The 15,025-nt window shown below is 34.4% G+C and overlaps 1 protein-coding gene across 1 annotated transcript in view; it reads left to right on the top strand.

The window, feature by feature from the left end:
- Tace (ADAM 17-like protease Tace) overlaps window positions 1-9,224 on the top strand; it is a 238,743-nt gene extending 229,519 nt beyond the window's left edge. Inside the window, exons 18-19 of the mRNA XM_090406973.1 lie at window positions 4,375-4,431; window positions 8,910-9,224. Coding sequence (XP_090263099.1) covers window positions 4,375-4,431; window positions 8,910-9,224 — 372 coding nt within the window. The remainder of the gene's footprint in view (window positions 1-4,374; window positions 4,432-8,909) is intronic.
- Window positions 9,225-15,025: the final 5,801 nt, after the last annotated feature.

The raw sequence follows: 15,025 nt of genomic DNA, 5'->3' as shown, positions 1-15,025 counted from the left end.
TGCTAAGTCAGTCAGAAAGGTTCAAACAACTTTCCGATGACCGGCAGCTTACAATTAAAAGAAAGCGGAGGAGAACAAAAGGCGTGCTGAACTTGAAACTTAAGATAAAAGAATCATACTGATTCTTTGGGGGTTGCCAAACTTCATGCAAGGTCTCAGAGGAGGTATAATAAAAAGGGACTGAAGCAAACAGAAGGGGCTGCATGGATCCAGAGATTGCTGCAGAAGTAGAGGGGGCCTGGTTCCAGAGACATCCACAGAGAGACAGGAGAGGCTGCCCAGTTCCAGATGCTGTCAAAGAGGAGGCAGCTCGGTTCCAGACATTGCTAAAGCTGCCCGGTCCCAGACGTTACTGAAGAGAGACAGAGCTGCTCAGTTCCAGACATCGTCAGAGAGCATCCCAGATCCAGACGTTGGTTGAGAGAGGAGTTTTCCGCTTCCAGAAAGGAGCTTCTCAGTTTGAGATGTCGCTAGAGAGAAACGACTTCTAGGCCACAGACAGGGCTTTCAAATTGCTGAAAGGAGAAGTCCCAAATGCCGTAGAAGAGAAAAGTTTCCAGTCCTGAGGGATCCTGATTGACAATTGACAACAGTTTCATTTTTCTTGGAGGTGGCATTTTCAGTTTCTTAGAGGCAGCAATTCAAGCTACTTGAGACAGCAGTCGACCAGGCATTTTCAGAGAGCCCAAGTAGAAGAGAAAAGGCGAGGCAAATTTCCCGAAGTACCTTCGCTCGTAAGTTTTTCTTTTCACCGTGGGAGAATAACATTTTTTCGGAACTGTATGAGTCCCGCTACATTCCCAATTGATATAGCCGAAGCCAAAATTCCAGATGAAGATCTGAGATGAAAGAATTTCCATAGAACTTTTAGTGAAAGACTTTTGATTAATTGTGAGATACATAGCCTTTGTAAGTTCAAAACTTTTATATAATTCCTCTTATAGTTGTATTAGAAAGACTTTTAAGATACATGTTTAATGTTTAATAAGGTTAAGAAGAGTCCTTAAGAGAATCAATTGGCATGTTAGAAGTTGATATCAAATTTGCAAAGATAACTTAACAGAGAGATTTAGGTAACCTCTTTGTGAGTAAGCTTGGAGTTTAATAAGTAAAATTTGTAAACTGAGAGTAGATAACGTTTTGTGTTAAAGAAAGTATTTTAAAGTTTGAAGAAAAAAGGTTCTAAATTTTGCTAAAGAGTTTTTATAGAAGGATAGAGAAAGCAATCTCCCTAATGTTTAAATTCGTGTACATTTCATAGTAATGTAAATAAATGTTATTTGACTTTCTTGTAAACATAGCACGTAATAATATAAACAAGAGAGATTCTGAGAGAGAGAAAGCGCACACAGCTACCTTAGAATAACGGAGAATAAAGTAAAGAAAAAAGACATCGCAAGTAATTAATAGAAATTGCAAGTATACAAAGTTGAAATAATAATAAAATTTTACAATGTCACAGTAATGACAGGATAGCAACAGTAGATTTGTAACAGTACTCATCTCAATAGGCTACTGACAGTAGCGCAGTGCGGACTATTGTTTCGTTTCTGTATCGTGTTGCGTAATAATTTCTTGTGGGTATAAAATAGAAATGGAATCAAAAATTTAAAAAAAGTTATCTGGTGCACAAAATCGTAAGCATCATGCTGTGAAAGAAGCAGATATTAAGAAACAAACTGGGGCTCTAAATAAATTTGTTAAAATATTAAAATATTCTGATGCAGATTGTAACCAACTCGATACATCAGAAATCAGAGTTGACGAACCATGCACATCATCCAGTTTGAATGAGAGTACTATTACAACTGTTGAATAAGATAACAAGATGCAGGATTTAAGTGAAAAACAGTTAGGAGAAGATTTAGTTGTAGTTGACCACGAAACTAACACATTGTTAGTCTCTGTAAATTTAGAAGATCCAGGTGAATGGGGAAATATTGATGAAAAATTACGAGTTGTTTTAATTGAAATGGACATCATCCAGTTTGAATGAGAGTACTATTACAACTGTTGAATAAGATAACAAGATGCAGGATTTAAGTGAAAAACAGTTAGGAGAAGATTTAGTTGTAGTTGACCACGAAACTAACACATTGTTAGTCTCTGTAAATTTAGAAGATCCAGGTGAATGGGGAAATATTGATGAAAAATTACGAGTTGTTTTAATTGAAATGGGGCCTGTTCAAAAGAAAAATATAATATATCCCAGAGATATATGGTCATAAATTTAGCAACACGTATTATAATAGAAAAATGGAAAACAGGGAGCTCATACCAAGAACATGGCTCATTTATTCCGAAACTTTAAATTCTGTTTAAATTTGTGTTTTTTGCTTTTGTTGCAAACTTTTCACACCTACTGAATCAAGTAGTCTAGTAGAAGGTTATAATGATTGGAGAAATGTAAGTAGAACTTTGCATAGACATGAGACTAGTTTAGCTCACATGAAAAATTTCTTAAAATGGAAGGAACTTGATAAAAATTTAAAAAACAAAACTACTATTGATTGCCAGACTCAAAGCATGTATGAAATGGAAAAGAAGCATTGGTGAGTGTTTTAGAATGCTTGATTGAAATTATAAAATTCCTTGGTAGCCAAAATTTAGCTTTTCGCAGATCATCTGATAAATTATATGAAAGTAATAACGGCAATTTTTTAAAATTAGTCGAACTGTTTGCGAAGTTTGATCCGGTTATGGAAAATCATGTTGAAAGGGCCCTACAAGGAAACAATAGAGTACACTATTTGAGTAAAGACAGTCAAAATGAAATATTTGAAACTTTAAGTAATGCAATCAGGGATACAATTTTATTATCAATTTGCAAATCTAAATGTAAAAAGTATTTTTAACTTGGGTATAGTTATGTTAAAGATACCAAGCAATTTTAAACCTGGTTTTACTCAATTTTTTCCAAGTAAGCAAACAGACAAAATGTCAAGTTTGCGCCTGCAATTTATGGTTTAAAATTGCTTGGTATCTTTAATATGCAAATCTAAATATTATTCCATAATTTTAGACTGCACACCTGATGTAAGTAAAACAGAACAAATGACCATTATTATTCGCTTTGTTTCCTGTGACAATGGAATTGTCAAGATCAGGGAAAACTTTTTAAGTTTTGCAGATATATCAGATTCCACAGGACGTGGTTTATGTGCAACAATAGTGGAACAACTGGAAAATGGAATATTCCCATTGAAGACATGCGAGGTCAAGGGTGTGACAATAGGGCAAATATGAAAGGGAAAAAATATGGGCTCCAAAATTTGCTTTTGAACAAAAATCCTTGAGCTTTTTATGTGCCATGTGCTACTCATACTCTAAATTTAATCATTAATGATGCAGCCAAAGTGAATGCAGATACAATTAGTTTCTTTGCAATTATTCAAGAAATATATAATTTCTTTTCATTCTCTTACAAATGTTCGTTGGGCAATCCTTTTAAAGTTCGTAAAAAATTTAACATTGAAACAGCCATCAGAAACTGAAAGTTTATTTTTCACTAGGTTAGACTATAATAAATTTAGTTTAATCCTTTATCCCAGTGAGAGCAAACAAAGTTTGCGCCTGAAAATATCTTCAGGACTGAATATAGTGTTGTACTATCTTACCTGGGTAAGATAGTACAACACCAGGCAACTTGTAGCAAAGGTGGAGCCAACTACCAACACTCCTATCCCAGTATCTCCCATAATGCAAAACACATCTCCTTGTGGATATGTATACTGTTAAGCATTAAGGGATTGGCCACTACCCAGACTAGTTTCGACCTTTATTGAGGTCTCTTCAGTGGGAGCTAGGTCCAGAGTTGGAGATACCAGGCAGAAGCAGTAGCAAGGTCATCCTTACCTATAGGAGTTGCCAAAAGGTTTGCCAACTTTTGTTTATTAAATTACTCTGAATTTAGAGAAAGATGTTGAAAGTTTATTTTTCACTAGGTTAGACTATAATAAATTTAGTTTAATCCTTTATCCCAGGTGGGAAAGGGGGAGGGCACTAAAGGGTTTTCCAGTTATGTGAAGGTTGAGGAATGCTACTATAAAGCAAAAATTTTCAACCTTTATGCATACTTGGCTCAACCTACCTGCTTTGCTTTCCATGGCAAACTTTTATTATGATAGCTTGGCAAACTAAATGAAACTTGTACATTCATCCCATCTATACAGGTGAAATATGGCAACACTTTTTGATGTATTATTATAGTACGATTTTTAAAAATGTCGTTAACTAAAATGTAAACATGTTTTACTGTAATTATATATATATCATATGCATGTCTTTTGTGACTTTTTAATTTTTTTCATAGCAACATTGGCAGAAATTTTCAATAGGTTGTAATTAGATTTTCAATTCTTTTATAAAACTTAGGATCGCAAAAGAAGAGAAGAATATCTGCGTGTTATTGGTGGAAAAACTACTCGAGAGGTTAAGTATATTAATAGCTTCATTTGAAAGCTGTTTTGTATGCAGGATTTCCACAAAATGATGCTGGCATTTTAAATAGAAATATTTTTCAAACCAAGTTATTGATGGTTATCTTGAGATAGTTATTCACCTGCTCAGAGTTGTGTGCACACATACATATGATAATTGTGATAATTGTTAGGTATCTGAATGGTGACAACTTGCACCAAAAAAAAAAATATATATATAGCAAAAATTGAGATTTTTTTTTTGAAAAATTTGAACTTCATTCATGTGTAATAAGAATTTAGGTGGATGCATTTGGCTAATATGTAACTCTGGTGAATAAACATCCTGAAGTTTTTTTTTTCTTTTAGGATTACCTGAAGGATAGAGTATACACATTCTAAGTTACTTCACTGTAAGAGTTAAAAGACAACATTACAGACACTGGAACAATGAGGTGCTCCAGGAACATTGACATGCTCATGTTAAATTTTTTTTATTTAATTACTTAAATAAACTTGACACTCCTAATCATCATTTGCAATATTTGTTACATCTGTATCTCAAGTATTAGCAGTTTAAAATACCAATATTCCTTTTTGGAAATCCTGTTTATGTGTATTCAATTCCTTTATAACTAACTAGAAAAAACAAGAAAGGTTTATTTTAACTACCACTACATAACAAGTAGCTGAAACCATCATCTACTTATTATATGCTTCTGTTTTTGTTCAGAGCAAACAGTGAAAAGTCATCTACTCGAAAAAAGATTAACATCGAAAGGTTCATTTAAACTACCACTACATAACAAGTAGCTGAAACCATCATCTACTTATTATATGCTTCTGTTTTTGTTCAGAGCAAACAGTGAAAAGTCATCTACTCAAAAAAAGATTAACATTGAGGTTGACAAGATTGTTCCCACACTATTACACACACACACACACACCACATCTCACAAAGGCCTTCATATTAATTTCATTCATTTATTAAATAAGAGTGAAATGAAAATGCATAGAAATAAGTTTGGCATGTGTCACTGTTTATAGTTCATTTGATAATAGGAAGAGTTGTGTGTAGTAGATGGTTACGAATGCAGTCATTTTGAGAGGTTTCTCTCCTCTGAGCAAGTGAACATGTTGAATCAAGGTAAATAAAGTTGTCAGGAAGTTTACAGAGATGGTCTCATGTGAGGACTAGTCTGGGCAACAGAAAGTTGTGTAGCATGTCAGAAACCGAGCGGACACTAAGTAAAGTAGAACATTAATGGATAAGTGTATTAGGAAAACTGGCAGCATGCTGCTTTATCTCTAACTAGACATAATGGAATGAGTTCATAGTCTTGGTAGATCCCATTTGCTTGGAGGTTTTGGTATTGATGAAACATGGTTAACAAGAGATGATTTCCCTACAAGAATAGAGGTGGAAGGGATATAGCATATACTCATAATGCAATTTCAACCCATGACCTGTAAGTTAGAGAGCAGGGATGTTATTCACTTAGACAGCGGTGGGAAAATGCTTTATTATTAATTACTTAGTCTAAAATTCAAAGCTCATATGATCATACATCTATTTGTAACACATTAAAAGATGCACAAAATACATATACAAGATGAAACAAGCAGCTAAAATATTTGTAACACTTGCTTTTCACAGAGCAGATTTCATCACTATTTCTCATGTAGAGGTGGCAGTGTCTTTCCCCCAATGAATATGACCTTCTCCCTTTCCCGCACTATATATGCAATTAATGGACAAAGTATACTTATCGTAGTTGTCCTCAACATGATTTCTAAATAATTGTAACCATTTCTCATGACATTGATGGTTTCCTCATCCTCCTACTTAATGCTTTCACAGCATGAGTATAGAATGTGTTCTTTTCCAGTTGGAACATTAAATTTATTCCATCTTTCAAATGTGTATATTCAGATCCTATTAAAGATTGTGAGAAACTTCATCACATCAACTTCTGATCAACAGTTTTCCTTGAAATTATTGTTTTATCTGTCAAGACGCTAACATTATTATATCTCATAGATCTGTCTTTAAGGCACTTTTTACTGTATCCAATCCATCGACATCTTGGTCTTTTTCCTGCCAACCTGAAAAATCTAACCTTCTAATCTTTCCTTTCCCATTCTATTTAAGTGACCATACCACCTGAGATTAGTTCTACTAACACATACCTGAATGCTAACAATGGCAAGTTCTTTCCTAATATCCTCATTTTTAATATGATACTGCCATTGATGTTATCTGTTCACTCCACTCTTTTTCAGAGCTCTCATATCAGAAGTCTCCAGTCTTTAATCAAGTGTTTTATTTCTAACCTGGCTCTTAGATCCATAAGTTAAAATTAGTTTGAACACTGTCTTATATTGCTAATGTAGTGTTTTGATTAATTTCTTTCTTATTCCATATAAATTTATTCAACAGACTTCCTACCATACTATCTTTACTAATTCTGTCATCTATTTCAATATTTAATTTGCCATCTTTAATAAAAAATTGTGCCTGAATAGCTGAAATGTTTCACTTGTTCTATAGGTTCACCATTTAAGATGCAGTTGAGGTTTTTAGTGTTTTTGCCTATTTTCATTGTCTTTGTCTTTTTATTGCTGATTTTCATACCAAATTAATTACAACAGTTATTCCATTTAGTAAAGGAATCTTGCAGACTTATGCTGGATTTATTTAGAAGTGTAACATCATCTGCATAATGTAAAGAGCTATGATTAACATCCCCAATTTGATATCAGATTTAATTCAACTTTTCTTCATAATGTGAACCATATATATAATGTGTACCCTTGTCACACACTTGATTTAACATCAAACCATCTGGCTTATAGTTTAAATAGAGACTATCTTTTGCTCGTTATAATGTCCCATTTATACCATATAACTGTAGTGTTTTGAAGAGCTTTCCTCTTGGCACATTGTCATATGTCTTTTCCAGATCAACAAAACTTAAATACAAGTCCTTGTTATATTCTCAAGATTTCTCAACTATTTGTCTTAAAATGAAAATCTGATCCCGTATTTGTATTTGGCCTGAATCCAGCTTGTTCTTCACCAAGCTTCCACAATCCTTCTCAGCCATTTCTCAAGTACACTTGCATACATCTTACCAGGAACACTCAGTAGGGAGATACTCTGTAATTCTCACATTCAGTTTTATTTTCCTTTTTCATAGATGGGTGCTATGAGAGCTCTGCTCCGACATCTAGAATTTGATCCTCTGACCAGGCCTTCTGAATTATGCAATGTGGGCACTGTAAAACTTTTATGCCTCCATATTGGAGCATTTCTGGTCAAATTTCATCTACTCCAGCTGCCTTTCCACATTTCAGGTTCTTGATGACTTTTTCTTCTTCAAGTATGAACATGTATTCCCAACTTCATTCCTTTTGAGAGTTTTCCTCCAATTATAGCTTCTGGAATATTTTGCCACTATCCTGATATTTATTTTCTATGTTCTTACCAAAGTCTTCTCATTACTTTTGCTTAGCTAGTTTTACACAGTGCTTCTCTTTCTTATATTTTCCTCTGTATTGTCTAAGAGCAAGCCGACTTACTTGCCAGAAACTTTCAATATGCTTTCTTCTTTTCCTTCACTGTCTCTTTAACTTTCTGTGTCCACCATGGAGTTCTGATTTTTCTATCTTGCAGACAACTTCACCACATGCCTCTCTGGCCGAATCAGTCAATATTTTCTTCAGGATTTGCCACCGAATCTCCAAGGTCTGGTTCTTGTTTTCAAACTCTTTCATTTTTTTTTCAATGATATTCATGTATTTCAGTCTACGGTTCACTTCTGAAAGCTGCTCAACTTTGATTTGTTTTAAAACTTTCTTACACACTCTTCTTTTCAATATGAAATTTAATTTTATCCTACTCAAAACTAAATAGCGATCACTTCCTATTTCAAATCCTATGTATACTCACATGTCCTGAACCAGTAGGAAAAACATCGCTATCAACTATAAGATAGTCAATGAGACTTTCTTATTTCTTGCATCTTCTTTCCACGTGAATTTGTGCACATTTTTATGTTGGAACAAGGCGTTAGCAATAACTAATCCATGTCCTGAACAGAAATCCAGTTGACATTTACCATTATTATTAGCTTTGTGCTTTTCTCCAAGTTTTCCCCACCAAACATTTCTTTATATCTGGATTTCCTACTCTGCTGTTTAGATCTCCAAACTTTTCTGTGAGAAACAATTTCATTTAATTTGCCAAAATCCATCTTGAGAATTGAATTTGTACTAAAATAAAATTTTGTATGGACTAATTGTAATTTAGTAACTATACTATATTTTTACATTGAATATTTATAAATCGTAAAATTTATTTAATTTTACATTATATTAAATAATTGGGGATTTCTGTTAAATAACTTGTAGACTTAGCTAAAGTATATACCAGTTTGCAGTTATTGAAATATCAGAACAGCTTGTAATTTTTATTTGATTTTATTTTAGAAGCTACAGCCATTTAGAGTACCAACAGATAAGTCTACAAAACTTATTAGAATTAGCCGTTCAAGTCATAAAAATAGAGATCTCAGAGGTAGAGGCAGAGGCGGTATAACACCTGAATCATATCATTATCATGGAGACAGGCTTTTTCCTAGACCAGAGCCTTCACCAGCAAGACACTATTCTCATTCAGATTCAGAATATTATGCACCACGTTCAAGACTGTATCCACAAAGAAGAATAAGTGGTCATGGAATTGCAGACCCTCATTCACCAAGAGCCAGGCCTCCTGGAGTCGAAGCTTTCACAGCATTGTGAAGAAGAATTTTTTTTATATGTACAGTACATACACACTGTTCAGCAAGTAAAAATGACACTTTTCAAATTCAAATAACTGCTGTATGAAAGTGGTATTGATGCAGAATTGAAATGTCAAGTTATTATGGAGTTTTAATATGCATATTAACTGTTATATTGTTTTAATATGTGGATGGATCTCATCCACAAAAGGTTATAAATTGATCATACGCTTTAGTATTGTTTGTGGTGGAGTAGCTAAGTTTATGCTACCCTTGACAAATTTGACAAATCTGCAGTGTAGCTAGGTTTTCAGTGTACTTGACAAATTCATAGCACCTTTCAGTGTGACAATTTTGGTAAAATGTCATGCTATTGGTGCCCTTCTCAAATGCTGAAGCATTCCCATGCTTCTGACCGTTTGCATAGGCTAAGGGGGAGGTGATTAATTTCCTCTGACTTAAACTAAACATAGTACTTTCTTTCAGCTTACAGTTTACAAACTTATGTTTATAAGTTGGGGTTTACCTGTAATACTAATAAAGAAACTTGCAGCAGGTTCTGCATTGTACAAGCTGAGAAATTCCTGTTTATCATTTTAATCATTAGTCTTCTTCCCTCCACTAAATTTCTCAAGTAACTTCACATGTATGACTTGAAATATCTTAAATTGCTGAAACCAATAAGTTGATAATGAATATTTTAATTCCTATTAAACATTATTGGTTTATTATTTTATGAACCTCTTCGGTTATATACCTACCTACCTACTCCATTTCTGTTGCTGTATTGTTATGCAAGAATGTTCTGAATAAGTTTTTTAAAAACTTCATAGTTTTGAGTTCACTGAAGACTTGGATCTTAAAAAGGTTTCTTTTATATTGTTATGGTAACAATTTCAGGCAAACAACGCAGATAATTTTACTATTTTTTTGCTTTGAATTTTTGGAGAATCACAACATAACAAAAAGTACAGTAAACTTGGTTAACTATTGTCTTGAGGAGAGCAAAGATCTTTAATGCTTTTTCATTAATTAATTGAATTATATATGTATATATATAAAATTAAGGTTATAATGAGATTGAAATGAAACAAGAGGAAATATTGATATTATATCCCATTAGGTCAATGCAGATTAGTGGCTTTTGTGTGAATCCTATTCATGAACAATAACATGTCCTATCAGGGTGAAACACCGTGGGTTTTCACTCCACTAGGCCTTAAGCATGGTAGTGGTTTCACACCAGGTGATGAAAATTATTATTATTATGGACCTTTGTGGAGTCATAAGACTTATTATGGGATGTCTGCCTTAGACAGCATGATGTCTATCATACCACTCCTTAAACTCATTCACTTTTTGCACTCTCATCATCCTCTCAGGCAGTGCATTTCATTCTACCATATGAAAAATCTCTCCAGTGTCAATTTGGTAAATACCTCTCAACAGCTTAAATATTGCAATGATATCACTCCTTTATATTTTTTCCACCAAACTTTGTAGTTTACATGCCCTCAGTCTATCCTCATAACCAACATTGTTCCGATATCATTTTTGTTATCTGCTTCTGTATCCTCTCCAAGGTTACTTCATACTTGTTGACCAGATCTCAGTGCAATAATCCAGGTGTAGTTTGATCATGGCTTTATACATTGGAACCACAAATCTTTTATCTCTGCTGATCAGTGTCCTCTTCATTTTTGCAGCAGTTCTCTGGATTATCTTCATAACTTTCCAAGAGCTTTAAATTTCTATCTCCAGTCATCCCAGGATCCCTTGCTTCATCCATTAAAAGTGAGTATGAAGCATTCCAAATTATTAATCCCAAATTTCAAATTTCATTTAGCGTATTAAACTGATATCTCCATTCACTTGCCTGCCTTTCCAGCTTATTGATATCCTATTTGAAGAGCTACAAAGTCAGCACTATTACTAATAACCTTCCCAAGCTTCACATTATCTGCAAACAGCTGAATATCTCTCTTTGTTCCAGTGACAGTGACATAAAGATTGAGGTAATAGCCCTGTAGAATTCCAGTTGTAACTTTCCTACTCCTACTCCAAATGATACTGCTCTCTGAAAGTTGAAAGTTTGCCCAGTCCTGAAGATACTTTCAGGTGCAAACGTTGTTTGCTCACACTTGGATAAAGGATTAAACTAAATTTATTATTATTATGCTCTCTGAAAGTCCATTACTAGTTTGGTCTAATTCACTAATCTGATATTCAAACTCATCTGTTACAACTTATGTTGCCATCTACTAAATGCCTTTGCAAAAAAAAAAAAGAGAGAGAGAGAGTGTGTGTATGCCTTATTCTCATCCACTGCTCGTGTTGCTTATTATAAACGGCAATCAGATTACTAAAACAGAAGCACTCTTTAATATTGCTTTCATCTGCCCACTTTTGTATACAAGCTCTTACAAGACCTTAACAAGTACAGAAGAAAAACTGGTCTATAATATGACCATTCTGCCACCACCCTTATTACAACATTTTTATTAAATAGCACATTCCCTTAAAACATGTGATAAAATCTCATCTTATCATCCATCATCTGAAGACATTTTCAAAATGTATGCCACAATGGAGATTTGAAGTAGCAGCCTGTTGGCCAGAGAGTGAAGTAGTATTTCATTTGTACTAATTAAATAAGTCAATAAATTTCTCTCTCTCTCTCATGTTAATTTCTCCCATGGTTATCACAGGTGGGCTGAAGATTAGACAGTCTGGTTCTGTTACTCTAGAAACAAAACATCTTACTTTTTTTAAAGCAATTCAGCTTTATTTGTTATTCATCAATCAGTGTTAAATTATTGGTTATTGCTGATTAGATATACACTAGTTTGATTCAAAGGAACACTTATTGATAACAATAATTAGAAGCAGCCTACAGTCCTGATATTAAGCAAGCAGATTTTTCTTTGGTCAGCAATGATAAGGTTCGTAGATTTCTAATTAGTTCTGGTGGAGCTGTTAATATATTCTTGATAATTTTAAACAATTTTTGTTGAGCTTAGGTTAATCATCAGTGAATTCAAAAAATAGCAGTAAGCTATCCTTTGAATCATAACTGGAATATCTACAGTCACCAAGAATTCATATTTATTCCATTACAAACGATGCATTAATCTCATAATAATGAAGGGCTCTAGGTTCTTTAGCCATTTCCTTTCTAAGACCCTTTCAGCTGAAGATGAATTAGCCAACTTCATATGGTGAGTTTTTGAGTTACTTCCCCAAAACAAGTTTTTCATCCTGCTAAATAGGCAAACCAGCCAGAAGAACATATGCAACTAGTATAATCACTGGTTCCCATAGTATATTTGCTTCATCCATTATTCCAAACTATCTGTTCCCTCTTTGACTATTATTAATTCAATTCAACTTTATTCAGGAACTAATTAGCATTAACTCAATACTATCAATATTTTTTTTAATTTTCATTTTTATTGTAACCTAAATATTATTTTGAATTTTTAAAAAAAAATATGTGTGTATTTTTTTTACTATGATTAATGCACAGAACTGCACATACCTAGCTATCTCATGACAATAGTCAGTCAATTTTAACATTGTTAAGTTTGTAGTTCATTAACTCCTGATGATGTCATCAATATAAGTAATGAATAAGATATGAGTTAAATATAACTCCATATTAATGAAGTTACATATTATCTCAAGCATTGTAAATTCTCCAGTGCTCAACTGTACTCAAGCAAAGAATACTTATTAATTTCATATTGAGTTTTGATATGGGGACTTTTCACTGTTGCCAGCTGATGAACAGAGTTCCAGTACTGTTATCTCAGGGCGTTTAATTGTTTTGAACTTTTAATTTATATCATGTGTTAGACTACATGTATAATCCTATTAAGAATCAACACTACTGTATAGTATGCAATATATTTATATTGCAAGTAATATTTAATGGACAAAATGAAATTGACTCACATTACATTAAATGAAAATTAAGATGGCTATAATAGTTTGTTTAAGTCAAGGGATATTACATCCCATATAGTTTCTTAGCCGAATAAGAAACTCAAAGAGTTTCATGCCGAATATAGTAGAAACTATATAAAGTTCGGCGATTCCAAGCATAAGCAAATACCTGGATACTGCAGCAACTGACCCTAAAGGTAGTGCAAGCTGAGGCAACTCGTGTCGAAGGTGGAGCAAGCTCCAATCACTATTCTTGATATTTACCCATAATGTGAACTTAGCTCCTAGGAGCTGTATTATTGTTCAACATTATGAGAGAAGATCACTACCCAGACCGGTTTCAACCTTTATTGAGGTCTCATCAGTGAGTAGGCAAGAATGGGAGTTCATGTCTTTCATCATCGGCCTTTGGAGTATAAAAGATTGCTGAGAGTCAGCTGGTAGTAAGAGGGGAAGAGAGCGAAAGGTAGAGTATGATAGTAGGAGGTAGCAAAGAGGCCTCAGTCAACCTGTTTAGCTGTATAACCCAGAGGTTGTGGCTAAAAGGTCTGTAAACATCTTCTCCTTGCACCTATTGTTTAAAAAAAACATTAACAATTTAACTAACCAGGTGTCTATGGGGGTCCTCTCCTAACACTTGTTTTAGTATAAAACTTAAGCCGGATTTTTTATTTTTATTTTATTATTTATTTATTTTTTTCCCCGAAAAAAAAAATTAAAAGAAAAAGAACACTTAACTACGGGAGTCAAAAGATAAAAGTACTGTGGGAATGAAAGCATAAAAGAGTTATGAACGTTTTTTTTTTTTTTTTTAATATATCAGCTAAGCTAATCAGCTAACGCCTTTTTATTCCCGTATATACGGGAGTAGGCGAGGCCACTTAGCCCTATCTAACTTTTGGAGACTGAGTGGGCAGTTCAATCTCCACTGGTACCCAATCAGAGACAGATGGCCCAAAGCTATCACTATTTAAGCGGTATGCAGTGAAGAGAGATGGCTCAAATGTGCCGCCATCTCGTGGTCCCTAACCTTAACACAATATATTTAATGTCTGAAATAATGTGGGTTCTACGGTCGATTTTCTTGAGTTTACAGGACGAAAAACCCGAGTTTCCGGGAGGAAAAACCTGCTTGCCCGTGCCAGAGATCGACTAACTCGGGAACCGGTCGAAAAAAGGCTTAGAAAAATTTCCTCTAGTCGCCGACTAGACTCGAAACCAAGACTTCCTTCGTGCGGCCAAGCGCGGTGGTGTGAAAACGCCACATCCACTGAGCTACACAGGCTCGTGTAAAAAATATATATATATTTTTTAATATATATATAAAAAAAAAGCAGTAAAAAAAGAAACTGGCCAACCTTACACCACAAGGAAAACAAGATTTGGGGGAAGAATCTGGCCCGAGAGATGCCGCTCCAAAGGAGCAGCACCACCTCGCAGTAAGCCTTCGCAGCCTGGGTTCTCAGATCTGCCCCCTCCTATATGAACTGTAAGAACCCGTGAAGAAAAGAAAAGGAAAAACACTTTTTTTTTTTTTTTTTAAGGAACAGACACGGTGTGATTAGGCCCTGTCTCAGGACACAGAGGACAGGAGGTTTGCACCATTTATTTACAAACCTCCCGTCCCCTAGTATATGCCTTTCTTGTGCGAAAAACCTAGGGAGATAGAAATAGATCCCGCTGAGTATTCTGGCTTGTATTATGTTTTCATCGCTGATTTGGGACTTTTTCCGCACTTTCCAGATGTGATACTTGATTACATTGATGAGGAAAATTGTAAATTTCTGAATTTTCTTGACTGGTGGGGGAAATTGCAGGTACAAGACCTCCTCTAGTGTAAGCGGCTCGATTCCCAGTACTGCGCTTAATCTTTGC

Source organism: Typopeltis vanoorti, chromosome 17 (genome assembly GCF_054136105.1).
Source record: "Typopeltis vanoorti isolate ZY-2024b chromosome 17, IOZ_Tvanoo_1.0, whole genome shotgun sequence".
In the NCBI taxonomy this organism is placed as follows: domain Eukaryota; kingdom Metazoa; phylum Arthropoda; class Arachnida; order Uropygi; family Thelyphonidae; genus Typopeltis; species Typopeltis vanoorti.
Note: the sequence above shows the minus strand (reverse complement) of the source record. Positions and strands in the feature narration are given on the sequence as shown.